We start from the raw sequence: 16,956 nt of genomic DNA, 5'->3' as shown, positions 1-16,956 counted from the left end.
AAGTCTCTGGAATTAAATTTTCAGGCCATTGACCCTACAAGTGTAAAGTTTTATTGAGTCAAATTGCTAAATTAAATCTCGTCATCTAAAGCACATTAAAGTGAATTAAGAGAGATAGAGAGTCTGCAACTCATTTATTTCTCAAACATTTGAGGGTCCCATACAGCTGTCAGTATTCAGTGGTTATGATTAGGTCAGCTGATTCAGATTTTGTTATAGAGAAGCCAATACTTATTACTCTCTGATTGGGCAGAACGGGAAGCAGTCGTCTGAAATCTCAAGAGCAGAAGTGTGTAATTCACTAGAATTACAAATCCTTGCAAGAGTCTCAATTACCTAAATGGCATGATTCTTAATGCTTTATTGTATAAATTCTCTGCATTTTTCAGAAACGAGTTCTTGCAAATAAACGGTGGGTAAACATTTGAGTATCCAAAGTGTTCAGGTAAATTAGATTGGGGTGTAATTCTTTGTTCCATATGTACCTGTGTATATCTTCTAGATTTGACCGTAAATTTGTTCTCTTTTCTTTCCACTAGCTGATTGTCTAGACCCTGGATGTTCTAATCATGGTGTGTGTATCCATGGGGAATGTCACTGCAATCCAGGATGGGGTGGTAACAACTGTGAAATACTCAAGACCATGTGTCCAGACCAGTGCTCTGGTCATGGAACATATCTTCAAGAAAGTGGCTCCTGCACTTGTGACCCTAACTGGACTGGCCCAGACTGCTCAAATGGTGAGGGTCATATATTGCATATGATTGAGCACTTAATATTGTTTAGCTAAAGGTTACAACATTTTAATTTTTAAAACACACTTATTATACTTAATATAGATTTTATTAAAGTGAACATTTATAGAAATAAATATTAAAAGTAGTGAAATTTGTAATCTTATAATATGGAAAGAAACAGGCTTAGTCAGTTTGTCATTAAGTTTCTCCTTTCGTATTAATGTAAAGAATAATCTTTCACTTGTGTAAAGGTCTCTTTCTTCTTAACTCTGAAGGCCTGTGTACAGCTTGGAGATTTAAGCACATTATCTCATAAACAGAGAAGCTTCAATTAAAAAATTATGTGACAACAGAAGACTTAATATTATCACAATAAAGAGTAAACATATATAGATATTACGGTGTACATAACGGTTCAACACTGAGCTTTTAATTGTAACTGTATGATTATAATAGAAATGACAGGTAGTAATTTTATTCAATCAGTCATGTTGTTTTTGAGCACCAGCTCTGTGCATGGCTTTGTGACAGACACTGTGGGTATAAAAGAGTATCAGTCATTCCTGCCCTGTAGAATACTGGCTTTCAAGTTTTTGACCATGACCTAAATAACCTGTGGTCTTAAATACATTTTTACATTGTGACCTCATATACATATATATGCATATACTCACATCACTGAAACAAAAGCTTTACAAAGTGATATACACTGATACTTTCTCCCATGTCTATTCTACTTTTTTTAATGCCGGTTGCAACCCGTGAATTAATTCCATGACCCACGCGTTAGTCATACAGTTTGAAAAGATGCTGTTCTAGTCTAGAAGATTACAGTTTAACTGGGGAGATGAGATAAACACATATGACATACTTAGAAACCAGTGTGTCCCAGTATAATATTCTATTGAGTATTACATGGACTAATATGCTAAATTCAGTCAATATTTAGATCCTGCCTTGATGCCTATTGAAAGTTTTCAAGGAGATTTTTTAACATTTCTTGCCTTCTTTTCAAGATTGCAGTTAGTGTGGAGGTTGAGGGAATATTTTTTGACTAGGGGAACAGTATTAGAAAGTACTTAAGAGCATGGATTCTGAAATCCGATGTTTGGGTACTACTTGATAGCTGTATACCCTAGGGAAATTACTGTATGCCTCAGTTTGCTCATCTATAAAATGGATTTAATCATAAGACATTCTTTCCAGAGGTGCTGCTGTGGGAATTGCTTGAATTGATGCATGTGAAGTGAATACTTAGTACAATGCTTAGCCCATCATAAATTCTAAACACAGCTGCCACCAGCTTTACTACTACTACTGCTGCTGCTACCATTACCAAAGACACAACTGTGAGGATATCATTATATACAGGGGACAGCGACGACAAAATATTTGGAGGTGAAAACTGAGTTGGGCCCAACTATGAGGGACACAGTTTAGGAACGATGGTTTAGACAATGGAGAATTCACTGACAATAATGGTGCCCCTGATATGACAAGAACAGTGTTCCAGAACTACCCCACGGATCAGACGCCAGAGAGGACAGTGAAAGCTGAGAACTAGAAGACACCGCGGAGAGCTTTCCCAGGAGGGCGAAGGGATGGGGGCACAGTCCCTTGGAGCTAGTGGACAAGAAAAGGATAAACTGAGGGATGTTTAAAGGCAAAACAGACAGGCCTTGCTGAAAAAACAGAACATAAAATAGGGTGAGAAGAGCTGAACGTCTGAGGCAGGGGAGATTGGGGTCGATGTTCACATCTCTGAAAGAGGCGAGAAAGTCGGGAAGAGGTGAGAACCACTGAGTCGGCGGGACACAGGCGCCGCAGTGGGAGGCGCGCGAGAGGTGGAGAACGTGACGACTTCTGTTTGGGCCAACTGAGCAAAAATAAATTAAAAAGCAGGAAGAGAAGAGGAGGAATAATGAGGACAAGAGAAGGAGGAGGAGGAAAAGGGAAAGTGGAAGAGGATAAACAGAAGGAGAGGAGGAGGAGGGGGAGGAGGGGGAAGAAAAAGGACAGACTTTATGAGCAGTGTCAGGTAAATAAAAACATCGTGCAGAAGGCTTGGATTCAGCGAAGGAATCTCTCTACTCTTAACCCTGCCCACACCTGTCGCCCTCTGAACACCTGCTGTTTAACAGTAAGTGGTTAAGAAACAGGGATTCTGCAGCTGACCTGCCTGGGTTCCGATCTAGGACTGGCTGTTTCCTAGCTGTGTGCTGTTGGACAAGTTATGTAACTTCTGTGCCTCAGTTTATCTGTAAAATGGGGCAATAATAGTGCTACCTTATATACAATTGTTGTAAGGAGTAAACGACTTAGTATGTGAAAAGCACTTATAATAGGGCTTTACGCATAGTAAGTACTCCATAAGTGTTAGCCATTAATAGAAGGAGTGGTGGTGGCATTGGTAATAGCTATGGTGGTTGAATAATAAAGGCTAATTGTAGGTCATCATACTTAATTCCTCATCAATTCAGAGGCGCTTCCACATAAAAGTATTGATTGGATATGTTTCCCCAAATGTGAAATTTATGAAATGAAAATGATATCTATTAACCTAATGGCATAAACCTAAATGAAATCTTGCTAGTAGCTAATTAACATGCTTATTTTAAGGGAGGAAAAAAAGACTGGTAGTTTTTACAAATCACTCTTTCTTGGCATTTTGAGGAACTTGGGTAACAGGTTTGCTGCCCTATGAGTCAATATCAGCATGAAAGATTCATGGGCCGCTCTTCACCTATTACACATTGAATCTCAGAAGCCCAAACTAAAGAAAGTCTTACATAGGCTAATTTGTGGTATTGATGGAAAACTTCTGCCGAACCCATAAGTAGATATCCTAATTAAAGAAACAGTTTATGAGTTTTCTTCCTGCTCCCTCCCTCTCACATTGCTTTTTCCTTCTTTCTTTTCCTCCCCTCTCTCATCCCCTCTCCTCCCTTCCCCTTTTCTCTTTCTTCCGTCCCTCCTTTTCCTCTGCTTCCCTCATCTTGTGGCCATACATTGTTGGAGGCAACCAGGGTTTACAATATGCTTATTACTGCTTCACAGAAATGTGAGTTGATTCAGATAGCTTGGAAAACCAGAGACTGTGGTTAGAAAATGCGTGACTGTTAGAGCTGGCAAAGAGTAAAGGATACATAAGTAAAAACCTAAATTGGGGCCTGCACTATAGAGGGCCTTGAGTGTCTCACTAAAGAGTTTTAAGAAATCATCACCAACCAAGGTTTATCAAGCATGGGCACGTGGCATTCTTTCAAATAACACATGGGGACTTCCCTGGTGGCGCAGTGGTTAAGAATCCAGCTGCCAATGCAGGGGACACGGGTTCGAGCTCTGCTCCGGGAAGATCCCACGTGCCGCGGAGCAACTAAGCCCACGTGCCACAACTACTGAGCCTGCCCTCTAGAGCCCGCAAGCCACAACTGCTGAGGCTGCGTGCCGCAACTACTAAAGCCCGTGTGCCTAGAGCCTGTGCTCCGCAACGAGAGAAGCCACCGCAATGAGAAGCCTGCACAACGCAATGCAGAGTAGCCCCCGCTCGCCGCAACTAGAGAAAACCCACGCGCAGCAACAAAGACCCAACGCAGCCAAAAATAAATAAATAAATAAATTTATTTAAAATAAATAACACATTAACTCATTTTGTCCTCCACTTAAAAAATATAATTGCAAGAGCAAAATAGGCATTTAGCTCTTTCTTCTGAGTTTTTATTTACATTTCCAGCTTCTATGTTAAAGATGTAAAAATCCAATTAAAGTTTATAGATAAAATTACTTGTATACAGTTACTTGATTCAGGCCTCTTATGCCTCCATCAGTGAAACAGGCATAATAATACTAGCTATAAAATAATACCTGTTTGAAATATTGTCATTCTAGTTTGTTTCCCACAGTTACCCAAGTAGGCAAGGAATAACGAAATAGCCCCGTTTTTGTTTCATATAAAGTTACTTAATACATTACCAGAATTATTTTATAAAGGATGGTTTGTAATTGATATTAAATAGCTCAAAAGTTAATTTGGTCTTCTTCATAAAATGGTATTGCTATAAATAGCGGGAAAAAAAGGATATAAATGTTAATTAAAAGATTAAATCGGTTGCCAAAATTACATATCACTGTTTTACATATTTAGACTGATTTTTTTCATACTGATGTAATTATTTTGCTAGCTGAAAATCTAATTTTACCTGTATACAAAATGACCACTTAGACATAATGAGTGAAGGTCTTCATCCTATTCATCTTTAAATCCCTAACGCAAAATACACACTTAACACATGTTAAACTCTCAATATAGAGAGTTGAATAATGAACACAGTATGCTTCTTTGGGAGAAGGTAATTAAGCACAGAAAAAAACGTCATTAAACTTTGCTATTAGCTGCCAAAAGACAGAAAACTCACTTAGAATTATTAAAGATCTCAAATAGGCATATAGTCATCCTGTGAAAACATCTGGGTTCACGTGCCTCCAATTTGTCTGCACGTTCTCATAGAAAGTTTACAAAAACACCGTTGTTAATTTCCATTTGTGACTTAAAAGTTTACTTGCAGTAGAATTTGGAATTGCTAACCTATTGAATCCTAAAGCAAAACACTTTACCAGCTGCCTCTTTTGTTGTTGTGGAAATGACCTTCAGAGATCTAAATTCAATAAGAGAGCAGATTTTACACCTGAAGAAACATTTGGTTAAGCTGCTGAAAGAGAAGAAATGAATTATTTCCATCAGAAAGTTTATAGGTTTGAAAGCAACAGAGGTTTCCTCTCTCTTCAGCAGCAGTTTGTCCATTAATTAGCCCTTCAATTCCACTTCAATTAAATTAACTCTAATTAATAAGTTCATTACAAAGATTGACGCACCTTGCTCAAAGCGAGTGTGCTAAACGCTGATAAACACCTTCACCCTAATGAAAAATTGATTCGATTGAATAAAAAAGGGAACCTCAGAAAGAAACCTCGCTCTTCTGGAGCTGAGGTGACATTCTGTTCCTCTGAAGTTAATCAAACCATCTTGGATCTTTTAATCAAAAATTTAATTCAAAGGAGATAGAAAATGTGGCATGAAAAAAACCACATACCACTCTCCTGCAGTTCAAAGTCCTGGCTCTTGTTTATAAGAAATGTTACAACTCTCACTGAGCCTGGATGTGGTGTCTAAAAGTCTGCAGCCCTGTGAATTCCAGTGTGTGAGAAGTGTTTTATTTGGTCAATGAATGGGGAACATGTGATCATGTGACTACATAAACAGTGACTGTTTCTTAATTTTAAACTTCAGCTGTAGTCGTTTTGTCTGTCAGAAACGATCTCAGGTTTTTACTGTTGAAAGAAAACCAAAACTAAACAATAGTCTTCCAATCTTAAGAAAAAAGTTCATTTTATTTAACTTTATATATGAAGAGTGAAAAATAAAATACCCCTCAAAGTTCTCTGTCTCTCTCTCTCTCTCTCTCTCTCTCTCAATTGGTTCTAGTCATATAAAGCTTCTAAGAAAGTTTTTTAAGAAAAAAATTATTTCAGACGCCTGAATTCTATTTTAACGACTTAACCTGTTGTTACCGTTCTTAAAGTCCTTTGGTCCCTTGTGCCCTTTTCAGTAATTCTAGTAATTGAAAATCCTTGCTTTGCAAATGCCAGAGCCGTCAGTTCTATATATTATTAAACCGGTTTTCTACTATTGTTTTGCTTAGCAACTTTTATCTGTCAACAGTACAAATATACTTAATAGGAAAAACAACAGCTTCTTTTATTTACCAGCACGTCTCTGTGTCAGGAGCAAGCTAACGTGCATACTAAGGTAGATTCTTTTTTTTTTTTTACCCTTTTTTTATAATAGATTCTTTTCAGTGGAAGTTTCGGAACATTTAAAAAAATTAAGCCATAGGATTAAAAATAACCCCTTTTCAGTTTTTGCTCTATGGGTGAAACCTAACTCCTGTTAGATACCTGACATACACAGACACTGAAATATTTCGTAAATTTTATATCAATTTGATGTATGTGTGCCTGTGTTCCCGGCTGTCGAAAGATACTCCTGGAAACAGGTATGTGTGCGTACGTAGTTTCCTGTCCTTATGAATCATTCTGTTTTGTTAGTAGCGTGAGTGTGTGAGCACATATATAATACAGAAAATTGTGTATAACATAACTATCATGTGCATTTCACGCCCAATCGTGGCAGCATATAAAATGGAACAAAGAAAGCAAAAACTACGTCTATCGCTCCTGGCCCTCGATGCTGCCACCTACTTAGTGGGTAAATGCTTTCGTACGTGTGCTCAGCGACTTTGTTCTTCACCTGGGCACGCGCTGAGCCGAGACGAAGCGCTTCTCCCTCGCTCCCCGTCTCACTCGCCGCTGCTCTCCTCTCCTGCCCGGCTTCCTCTCTTTCTCCCCCCAGAGATCTGTTCCGCGGACTGCGGCTCGCACGGCGTCTGCATGGGGGGCGCCTGCCGCTGTGAAGAAGGCTGGACGGGCCCAGCGTGCACTCAGAGAGCCTGCCACCCGCGCTGCGCCGAGCACGGCACCTGCAGGGACGGCAAGTGCGAATGCAGCCAGGGCTGGAACGGCGAGCACTGCACCATCGGTAGGCCTGCCGCGCCGCGCCCCGCCCCGCCCCGCCCCGCCCCGCCCCGCCCCGCCCCGCGTGCGCCCCGCGTGCGCCCCGCCCCGCCCCGCCCCGCGTGCGCCCCGCCCCGCCCCGTCCCGCGTGCGCCCCGCCCCCCCGTGCGTCCCGCCCCGCGTGCGCCCCGCCCCGCCCCGTCCCACGTGCGCCCCGCCCCGCCCCGCCCCGCGTGGGACCTGCGAGCTCCCTGCGGGGCTGCTTCTCGCCCCGGGAAAGCTCCTCCCCCCCCCCCCACCCCGCCCCGACCCCGGTTAGCGTTTCCTCTCTTGTCTTCAGAAGGAGTGACCACTAAAGAAGGGTCTCAGGTCCCCAAGGCAGCCCAGTTCTTTTCAGAACCGCTGTCTCAAGTATCAAGTGTAAGAACGTTCTATGCATGGTGCGGGGGGACGGCCGCCGAGAGTGACTCGCATGAGGCTGACTTCATGTCTTACAGATCAGCTCTCCTTGAATATGCCTGTGTCGTGTTCCATATTGCCACCGTGTAACGGCAGTATTTTTTACTTTAAGAAAGAGATTCCCAGTGTGTAGCCTTTGGGGCTCCTGTAGATTCCAGAATCACGCGTCTTAGCCCCTGTCCATCGATTTGAGTCTCTGAAAGGAGGTTGGAGTTTTTATGACTTTATCCTGTAGCACCATGAGGAAGAAAGTAGAATAAAATGCACCAATCTAGTTTTTCCTCCACAGATTTATATGCTTAACACTTCTTAATATACAGTGATGCTCTAGCACATCTGTTGGTTAAATAAGACCATCAAATAGGTGTTTAAGATCAAAGTCTTAGCATATAAATGGTATTTAGCCTGGATACAAAAGCACCCAGAACATACATACTAGTTCCATATTTTCAAGGTCTTCAGTGCCTTTGCTTTCACCGTTTGAGTCACTGAAAGGAAAGCGTGTATTTAAAGAAAGTACAACAGAAGTAAGTAATACAGTGCTACCTCACTTCAGTGAACAGGTACAGTATTAATTAGAAATGGCACAGTCCTACAAAAATCTCATAACTTGAGGAATGGTGTTTCTCCACATTTATGTCCGTAGGGTAAAATTTGATAAAGCTGTTGGTCGAGTCTTGATATCGTAAAGGATTTCTTCTTCCGATGCATCTCTTAAGTTTATGTACTTCACTTTTTTTAAAAAAAACGCATTGGTTAGCCAAGATTTTTTTCCGCAGCAAAATTGAAATCACTTACATTTTATAAGCTGTCACAAACTGTATCTCTGCAGAATTTCCAGGAAGGCTCTTTTCAAATCATCTGTCTCAGGGGTCCCACTATCACCCCCCACCCCCGACATGTGGTGATCCGCTGGAAGGGCTCAGAGGACTCGGCACAGTCGTGCCCAGGGCTATAGACGTTTCCAGAAAGGGGAAAGACTCATCAGGTGGTTTCTGCAGGAATCCACGTCCAGGTTTTCCAGGCTCCTTCTCTCCCACCAGGAGAGGTCACAAGAACCATGCCCCGTTCTCCCGCAGGGAAATGCAGCAACATATGTGCAGTGCGCCCCTTTGAGGTTGAGAGCTGAAAGGTTTTTATTGGGGCCGCTCAACGAGGTAGCTCTGTCAGCCACAGCCATCCAAATTCCAGGCTCTCCAAAGAAAAGCAGATGTTTAGCGCTGCGGGTGCGCGAAATAACCTCGTCAGTATAGGGACCGTCCACGTTTCCAGATGCTGGCCGAGGGCCAGCCCTGCAGACGCCTGAAGGTCAGGCCTTTATGTTCACTCTTGCCTGTGAAACATACCTGCGGTGTCACCTGTTGAAGGTGAGCCGCTGCCAACACCTGGGGAGCCTGCAGTCCTACTGGGTAAACTGCAAACGAGCACGTGCAAGGCGCTGGCGGAGTGTTCGTCCCCAGCACCTGACTCGGATGTGGCTTTCCCCTCCTCCACTCTTTAAGGGAGGCGCCGCAGGGCAGTGACGGCCTGTTGTTCACGTGAGCCGCACTTGGGAGCTGCTACAGTAAGGCAGAAAACGGTTGACAGGCACGACTTGCGTATTTTCTGCAGACATGCAGAGAGCAATGTGATAGCCCTGTGGCCAAAGGGCATCATGCTGCAATCCCAGAGTGCATGCACACGAGAGGCAGGGCAGGAACAACATGCCTCTAAACATACACCATCGTAGTTCATGACCCCAGCACCCCCCTCCTAAGTGAACGGATTCTAGCTAGAGGGAAAATGTTATATATTTGACTCTTTGTACCCTGGGAAGTACAACCCACACTTGTGTATATAGCTTGGCAAACAAGGAGGTGTACTGTAAAGTCATCCGCGAGCAGCTTTAACTTGCCAACCAGCAGTCACCAAACAAATCATTCTCTGGGTGTCCTCATTGACCTTGGTAATATTACATGGTTAATTTCCCATGGAGGGCTGTTCTTGAACCACTTTCCAGTTGTCTGGGAACAAACAGGATTTTTGTTAGTAGCAGGTCCTTTTATTATAATTTAACGTGTCTTGCTGTGGTTGTTAATAATTCCGTTTTCTGTTGTTTCATTTTATTTTGTTGCTTTTATACTCCGTATGAGTAACAGCGTGGAAGTAAAGGACCTGTGTCATTTAAAAATAAATCTTTGAAGTGAACCGTTTACAAGATGTAGAGAACCTTTAAGTCCTTGTTTTGCTCTTTTGTACTCTCAGAAGTAGTTATTCCAAATTTTTGCATACAAAGATCCAGTTGCCTTTCCCTGTCTACTTCCTACCTGTGTGTATGTCCACTGTGAAGTCTCAGGGGTCCTTTAAAAGGAGGCCTTTGTGAGCCACTGATTAAACAGCCCAGGAAACTACAGTGTGTTTTCTCATTCAGGAGAGTTACTCTTCTGTTCATTTCCTCTCCATGTCAGCAGTTAGGCATCTGGCTGAAAGGAGCTTTTACTTTATGAAAGAATGCTCATAAATCAGCAAGATTTTTTTTCCTTTCTCCATATTATGTGCCATCTCATTGAATACAAACAGGGAGGTTAATTGAAAGAGAGATGGAGGAGAAATTAAACAGTTAGAAGCAAACAAGAGTTCCCAATAGAAAGCAAAGAATATTCTTCATTAGTCATCTTACTGTCTTCATAAAGTTTTCATGCTTTCATAAAACCATAGGCATTTTGAGAGTAAAATAGGTTATGAGTTTAGAGTATTCACTGAGCACCCACCTCCCTGAAGGGATTCCATCCTGATATTTTTATTAGCGTGTTTATACTTTCCTCTCCTTATGAATCATGTATTCAGCGAATTCGGCATATTCGTCCTCAGGTTTGTTGTCCCAAGTCCTTCTTTCTTCTTGAGTTAGACTTTGACTAGTGATGTATGCAGATAAGAAAATGAAACAAAGGGAAATCCACCTTTAGCTATACTATGATTAAAATGAATATTTCTCCCTTCCTCCCCAAAACCCACTTACGATTGTTGGACCCTTTCGTAAATAAAGAGAAGTTACGTGATTGAACCGCATCACATGAGCACCAGCGATGATTACTGGCAGGTTTAGTACTAACAGCACTGGTGTAGGTGCTCGTGATTGAACCGCATCACATGAGCACCAGCGATGATTACTGGCAGGTTTAGTACTAACAGCACTGGTATAGGTGTTCAACTAGCATAACGTCATCCTTCGTAAGCGAACGTTCTGTAATTGGCCAAATGATTGTCATACTCATGCTCCTGTCTTTGTTTTTCATAAGATCGGAAAGACTTAAGAACATTTAGAGGATCCAGAAGCTAGTTTAAAAATATTAAATATAAGTAAGTGGTTTCTAAATAATAGTTGACATAATTAGAATGTTATTGTGGCATTTCTGTATGGAAAAGCTTAAACAGTTCTGTACTGTGGGAGCTGTGGTGGTTCAAGGTCTGATCTCTGAACTGGGAGATACGTGGCCTAATTCAGTAAGCTCACCATTTGTAGTGTATTTAACTGGAACCGGAATCTGTAAACACGCAAAGGCAACTCAGTTGGTTTGGCTCTCTCTTTTCTTCTTGCTTAGGAAGAGAGGGGCCAGTTATCTGATTGGCCTGTGGTTGGAATTAATGGGGCACAGAAGCAACATAAATATCACGCCAGCCTCTACGGAGCTCATGTTTGGAGGCAGAATCCGTAAAAGTGCAACGCTAACTAAATATCCTGGGCAATGATAAATCCTAAGTACCAAATTTTGAGTATTATTAACCTGTACCTTCTCCAGGAAATATTCTTTTTAGCAACTGCTGGAGAAAAGTTGCCCCTACAAGCATCTACTTGTATTGGAGAGCAGGGGAGGCTGTAGATGAGACGGTGACCTCAAGGGTGGGGAAGAGGGAGATTGAATAGCAGCTGCTTGTTACCTACGTGGAGGGTTGTTACAAAGGTGAGGAAGGCTCAGATCTCCGTCTGTGGATGGCGAATCCTCTTCTGGAGGCTGACCAGCATTTCCCGTTTCCCCACAGACACAAATGGAGAAAAGGGGCTTCAGTTGTTTAAAAGTTGGTTGGACATAATGAAGAACCTTAGGTTGGAAACATATTTAAATCCTGGAACAAGATCCCAAAGAAAAGAAATTTTCAAATCTCCATTCCAATAAGTATTAGCAATATCATTATTTAGGTGTGAAACATTGGGAGTTGGGTTTTTTTGTTTTTTGTTTTTTCCTTTTTGTGAGTTAGAGGAATGTTTTTAGGAGAGGAGTGTTTTTAACTTTGCATCCTCTTGAGCCGTGTCCTAATCCAATGACCCCTTGAGGACTCTTGATATTTGAGAATGTATTGATAATTTCTGCTTAATTGAAAAATTACTAGATTTAAGCATGGGGTTCCCTTTTTATTCTCAGTTTCATTTAACTTCCATTTTTATTTTTCCTGTGGCATTTGTGTGCCTCAGTTACATTTCATTTAATTTATGCATTTTTTTATCCATTAAGCAACTATTGATCATCTCACCTGTGATAATTGAATACTACTTCTTCATGAAAGTCAGTGTAACATAATAAGAAAAAGCATGGGCTTTGGAATTTTAAAAAAGATATTTATTTACGACCAACCAGTTCTATGATTTATTCACTTAGAAGGTCTATCTTAACTGTTCTTAGTCTCAGGTGTTTTTTTTTTTCTCCAGTGTAAAGTGGCTATAATCATACCTATCGTATGAGATTTTGAAGCAGAGTATCTCATGTCTAAGAGCTTTTGGAATTTGAATCTTTGCGACGTCGTTTACTTGGTGTATGACCGTGTGCAAGTCATTTAACCTCCCTGAGTGTTTTCTCATAGGTAAATATTATGTACCTCAGAGCTGTTAGGATCAAGTGAAATGCCAGAATGTAAATCACTTATTAAAGTGCCTAGCAGTGTTCACTAGAGTTTTTATTTTGTTGTTGAGTATACATGAGTCAAACTGTAACCCAGACAACGTTTTGGGTGCTGAAATTTAAAAAAAAAAAAAAAAAGGTAAAACAAAATGGCTAATCAACGAATTTGCTTTAAGGAGTTAATGTAATTTCCATCTCATTGTTATAAAGTGTGACCTAGTCTCACACTGACTATGGCTTAACAAGAGGTTAATATGTTTGGGATGGCGGTTTTAAAATCACGGTGATGAAAGACAGGCGGAGTCTATTGTGATATTTTTCTTCTAGTTATGTCTCAAACAGAGTCGTTTATTGAGCTACATTGATTTTCCTGTACTTTCAGGCAATTCAAATGGAAATTTGGCCTAGGGGAAATCCTTATTCCTTTAAGCTACAAAAGACTGGCTGTTTGTTTGTATTCTAATTCTTTAGCACATTGGGAAACAAGATCATTAATAATCACGAAGACATGCTTTGTTTGTTCAGACAAAAGTTCAACGTATAGTACTCAGCACACCTCTAATAAAAACCACCACGGTTGCTCTGGGCTTAGGGGTGCTGGAGATGAGAAATTGAAAATGAAATACACACAGCTGGGGAAGTCAGCAGTTAAACAGTATGGGCGTAAAAAAGAGAGCAGAACTGCGCCAGTGTGGATATGGCTTAGACTTGGTGTTCTAATTCTTATCTCAGGATAATGGTGAAAGAATAGTATTTTAGCGGTTAAATTAAACAGTAGGTGACATTTTTGAAAAAAAAGACCTCTCTGATAATATACTTCAGAGATTACAAGATCGATACTCGTTGTGACTTTTGTAATGCTCTCAAATTGGGAATCATATTCATAATAATATAGAATATGGAAATTCTAAAGCTATCTTCTTCCATTTTAAACTTTATGATTCCCCCCTTAACAAGTGCTTATAGGGTACCACATTACACCCACAAATGATAGCTATAGGAGGCATTTGGCTTCACACCTGTCAGCGTCGTGTATTAACAGTAGTTAAGAAAGGGGTCTCTAGTGCCACCTGTCTGGGTCGCTGATGGCGCCGTTAACATATTTACTGTGAAACTGGTGAAGCTTAAGCATCAGGGCCCCTCACTTGCACAGGCCCCTTCTAGGATCTTACAAGGGGACCATGGATTTATATGGTCATATGTTGCAAATCATTTAGGACCTTGGTCTCTTTCCACTCCCAACTTCTCTCCCTCACACTTTTCCTTGTGTAGGGTGGCATTGCAGTGGCTGTAGGCACTTTGAGTATTCGGCTAAGGAGAATTTCCCCTGGGGATGCGTTTAGTTTCCATTTAATTGGATGTATTTGTGAGGTGTGAAATCATTGCCATCTGTGATTGTTTAGTGCTAGCCGTCCGGGGATATTCCTGCCACCCACTGACTCACCTAGTGAACGTCAAAGTACAGGGTCAGAGATGATAGGAAGATATGAATTTGTCCTATGGAGCCCCGCACCAGAGGAAAATAGGCAGTGGAGCGGAAATAAGGTTTGAAACGTATGGAAACTGAAGCCCGTCTCTGGAAAATTCTTCCTGCCGTCAGATATGTTGTAAAATGCCCAATCCAAATGGGAGTTTTCTCTCGTCAGCAATATATTTGATGATGGAACTTACACAGTTATAAACCTGCCCTAATTTTCTCTTTTGATGATTATTTCTTTTTTGAGGAATTTATCAGAATTCTTGTATCTTTAAGGCATGAACCTATAGCAGTACTGCAAAATTGAGTTCATCAGTGTGTGAAGTCACGTGCATTACGCATCCCGGTGTACCACAGAATCATATGAACATACCAGGAAAAGATTCAGGGCTTATATGACATGAAATACTGATATTGACGAAGATGTTATCAAACTCGTAATATTCTAGGATGCCATCACAACAAAGTGGCTAATGAATGTCACCAATTCACAGAGTATTTAAGCCTAGTTTATTACACCATAAAGTCTTCCCAAATTTGGCAATAATGCCCAAAATTTGCATAACATTACTAATAACAAATTTTGAAGCCTTTCTAAATTATCAATAATGAAAACCATATTAAACAATCACATTGAGAAAAGACTGAATTATCTGTCTATTCTCTCTATAAAAAATATTATAAAACCATTGTTTTACAAGGAGGCAAAGTAAATGTAGCCCAAAAATTATAGAAAAAAAGTGTTTATTAGGGAAATGTCAGGCACTTAATAATAAAAAATGTTATGCGATTTTTTTTCTGATGTTTGTGGTGTTTATCAGCTTAAAAACTATAATTTATTGTGATTTCTTGTCTCATTCTAAATAATGACTCAATTTGTACCTAATTTCATATTTATAATTTGGGATTCTTTTTCTTAAAGAGAGCCCCCCAATTTGTATAATTTCAGACCCCACAGAAGCTGGATCTGCCTGTGTTCCAAACTCTATTACTTGACAGCTGTGTGATTTGGGGAAAATCACTTAAACTCTCAGTGCCTCAGTTTGCCCATCTCCAAAGTGGGAATGAAAATAGTACCTACCTCCTAGAGTTGATGAGAGGGTTGATGACCTAAAACATGTAGAAGGGCACTTGGAACACTAGCTGGCACAAAGCAAACACCGTAGGGATGTTACTTATTGCTACTGTTGCTAGAGTATTTGGACTGAAATTAATAAAAAAGTTTACTGTGGCTGGTTCTTCCCTACTGAGTCTTATCCTAATGCAGCGGAATTAGCCAGCAGGAAAACAGGTGTGCATGCTGGTTCCAAGAACAGCTTCTCCCTTCCACTTCCCGACACACTAAGTCCACACTAGTGTGGACAGAGATGCCTCGTGATCTGTCATACGGGGTGGAAGGTGGGTCATCAAAACGCAGTAGGCATAGAGTTGAGCGGGAGGAAATTCCCCTTAGCTGACTTGGTTGGCCGTGAAAATCCAGACAGGCTAAAAATCCTCCCATGAAGTGTGCAAAAAAGGAGAACTTCTGAAGATCCTTCCTGCTCTGCAGTCCCAGTGACTGTAAGTAATTTCATGTGACCGAGAGGCTAGTGATTCCTAAGGGAACTGTGGAAGACCCCCTTCAGAGCTCATTGAGAATCACCGATGTCCTGAAAACCAGGCTGATTTTTAGATGTCGATTTCTTCCTTTGAGATTACATTTGCATCCATTTGGGGCCTCTCAATATTATTTTTTTCCTTTGAGTCTGATTTATTCAGTTAACAGTTTTATATACAGTGCTTTCTCCTCTGTAATCCCCTCAGAATTGGTATTTTTTTTAACGAGGTCGCTTAATCTCCTCTCTTCTGAAAATGCACAACTAGTTTCTCTGGCCTTTCTGAGTAATGGAGACCTTATTTTGTTAGGTTGTCAGCCCTCTCTCTACAGGGTTTCAGGGTTTTTTAAACAATCACAGATAGTGTTTATTTCACTAGTCAATGTCACCATGTTCCATTTAGTTTCATTTTTATGAAGAAGTGTTTGGATAATGAGAGGTGTGTTGGGACTTCCCTGGTGGCACAGTGGTTAAGAATCCACCTGCCAATGCAGGGCACTCGGGTTCAAGCCCTGGTCTGCGAAGATCCCGCATGCCGCGGAGCACCTAAGCCCGTGCGCCACAACTACTGAGCCTGCGCCCAGGCTGCGCTTGTGTTAGTTTGTTTTTCTTTACATGTACCAATTTCAGCATCAAAGGACATGAAACCGGTGGGTTCCATTAGCTGCAGCCCCGCATTGCCAACAATGGCAGATCTGCACTTAAAGGTAAAGTAGTCATTTCACTCAGTGTTCAGTAACCTTTGAGAGAGGAATCAACCAACAAAAAACAAATCCACTGGCCTAAATTTGAAACTTTAGTAAGTTTGACTGTTTCCATCATATATTAAGCCATAATACAGTATGTCCAAGTTTTTTTGTTTTTTATATATTTATTTATTTTTGGCTGCGTTGGGTCTTCGTTGCTGCGCGTGGGCTTTCTCTAGTTGCAGCGAGCGGGGGCTACTCTTCGTTGCAGTGCGCAGCTTCTCATTGCGGTGGCTTCTCTTGTTGTGGAGCACAGGCTCGAGGCGTGCAGGCTTCAGTAGTTGTGGCTCGTGGGCTCAGTAGTTGTGGCTCGCGGGCTCTAGAGCGCAGGCTCAGTAGTTGTGGCACACGGGCTTAGTTGTTCCTCGGCATGTGGGATCTTCCCGGACCAGGGATCGAACCCATGTCCCCTGCATTGGCAGGCGGATTCTTATCCACTGCGCCACTAGGGAAATCCCTGTCCAAGTTTTTGAATCACTCTGAATCTCTACTAACTTT

At 41.3% G+C, this 16,956-nt stretch overlaps 1 protein-coding gene across 1 annotated transcript in view; it reads left to right on the top strand.

The window, feature by feature from the left end:
* Positions 1–16,956, top strand: part of TENM3 (teneurin transmembrane protein 3) — a 316,061-nt gene that overhangs the window by 207,644 nt on the left and 91,461 nt on the right. Inside the window, exons 13-14 of the mRNA XM_036839025.1 lie at positions 540–740; positions 7,147–7,332. Of these exons, the coding sequence (XP_036694920.1) occupies positions 540–740; positions 7,147–7,332 (387 nt within the window). The remainder of the gene's footprint in view (positions 1–539; positions 741–7,146; positions 7,333–16,956) is intronic.

Source organism: Balaenoptera musculus, chromosome 21, assembly GCF_009873245.2.
Source record: "Balaenoptera musculus isolate JJ_BM4_2016_0621 chromosome 21, mBalMus1.pri.v3, whole genome shotgun sequence".
NCBI lineage: Eukaryota > Metazoa > Chordata > Mammalia > Artiodactyla > Balaenopteridae > Balaenoptera > Balaenoptera musculus.
The sequence above is the reverse complement of the archived record's forward strand: the minus strand, read 5'-3'. Positions and strand labels throughout refer to the sequence as shown.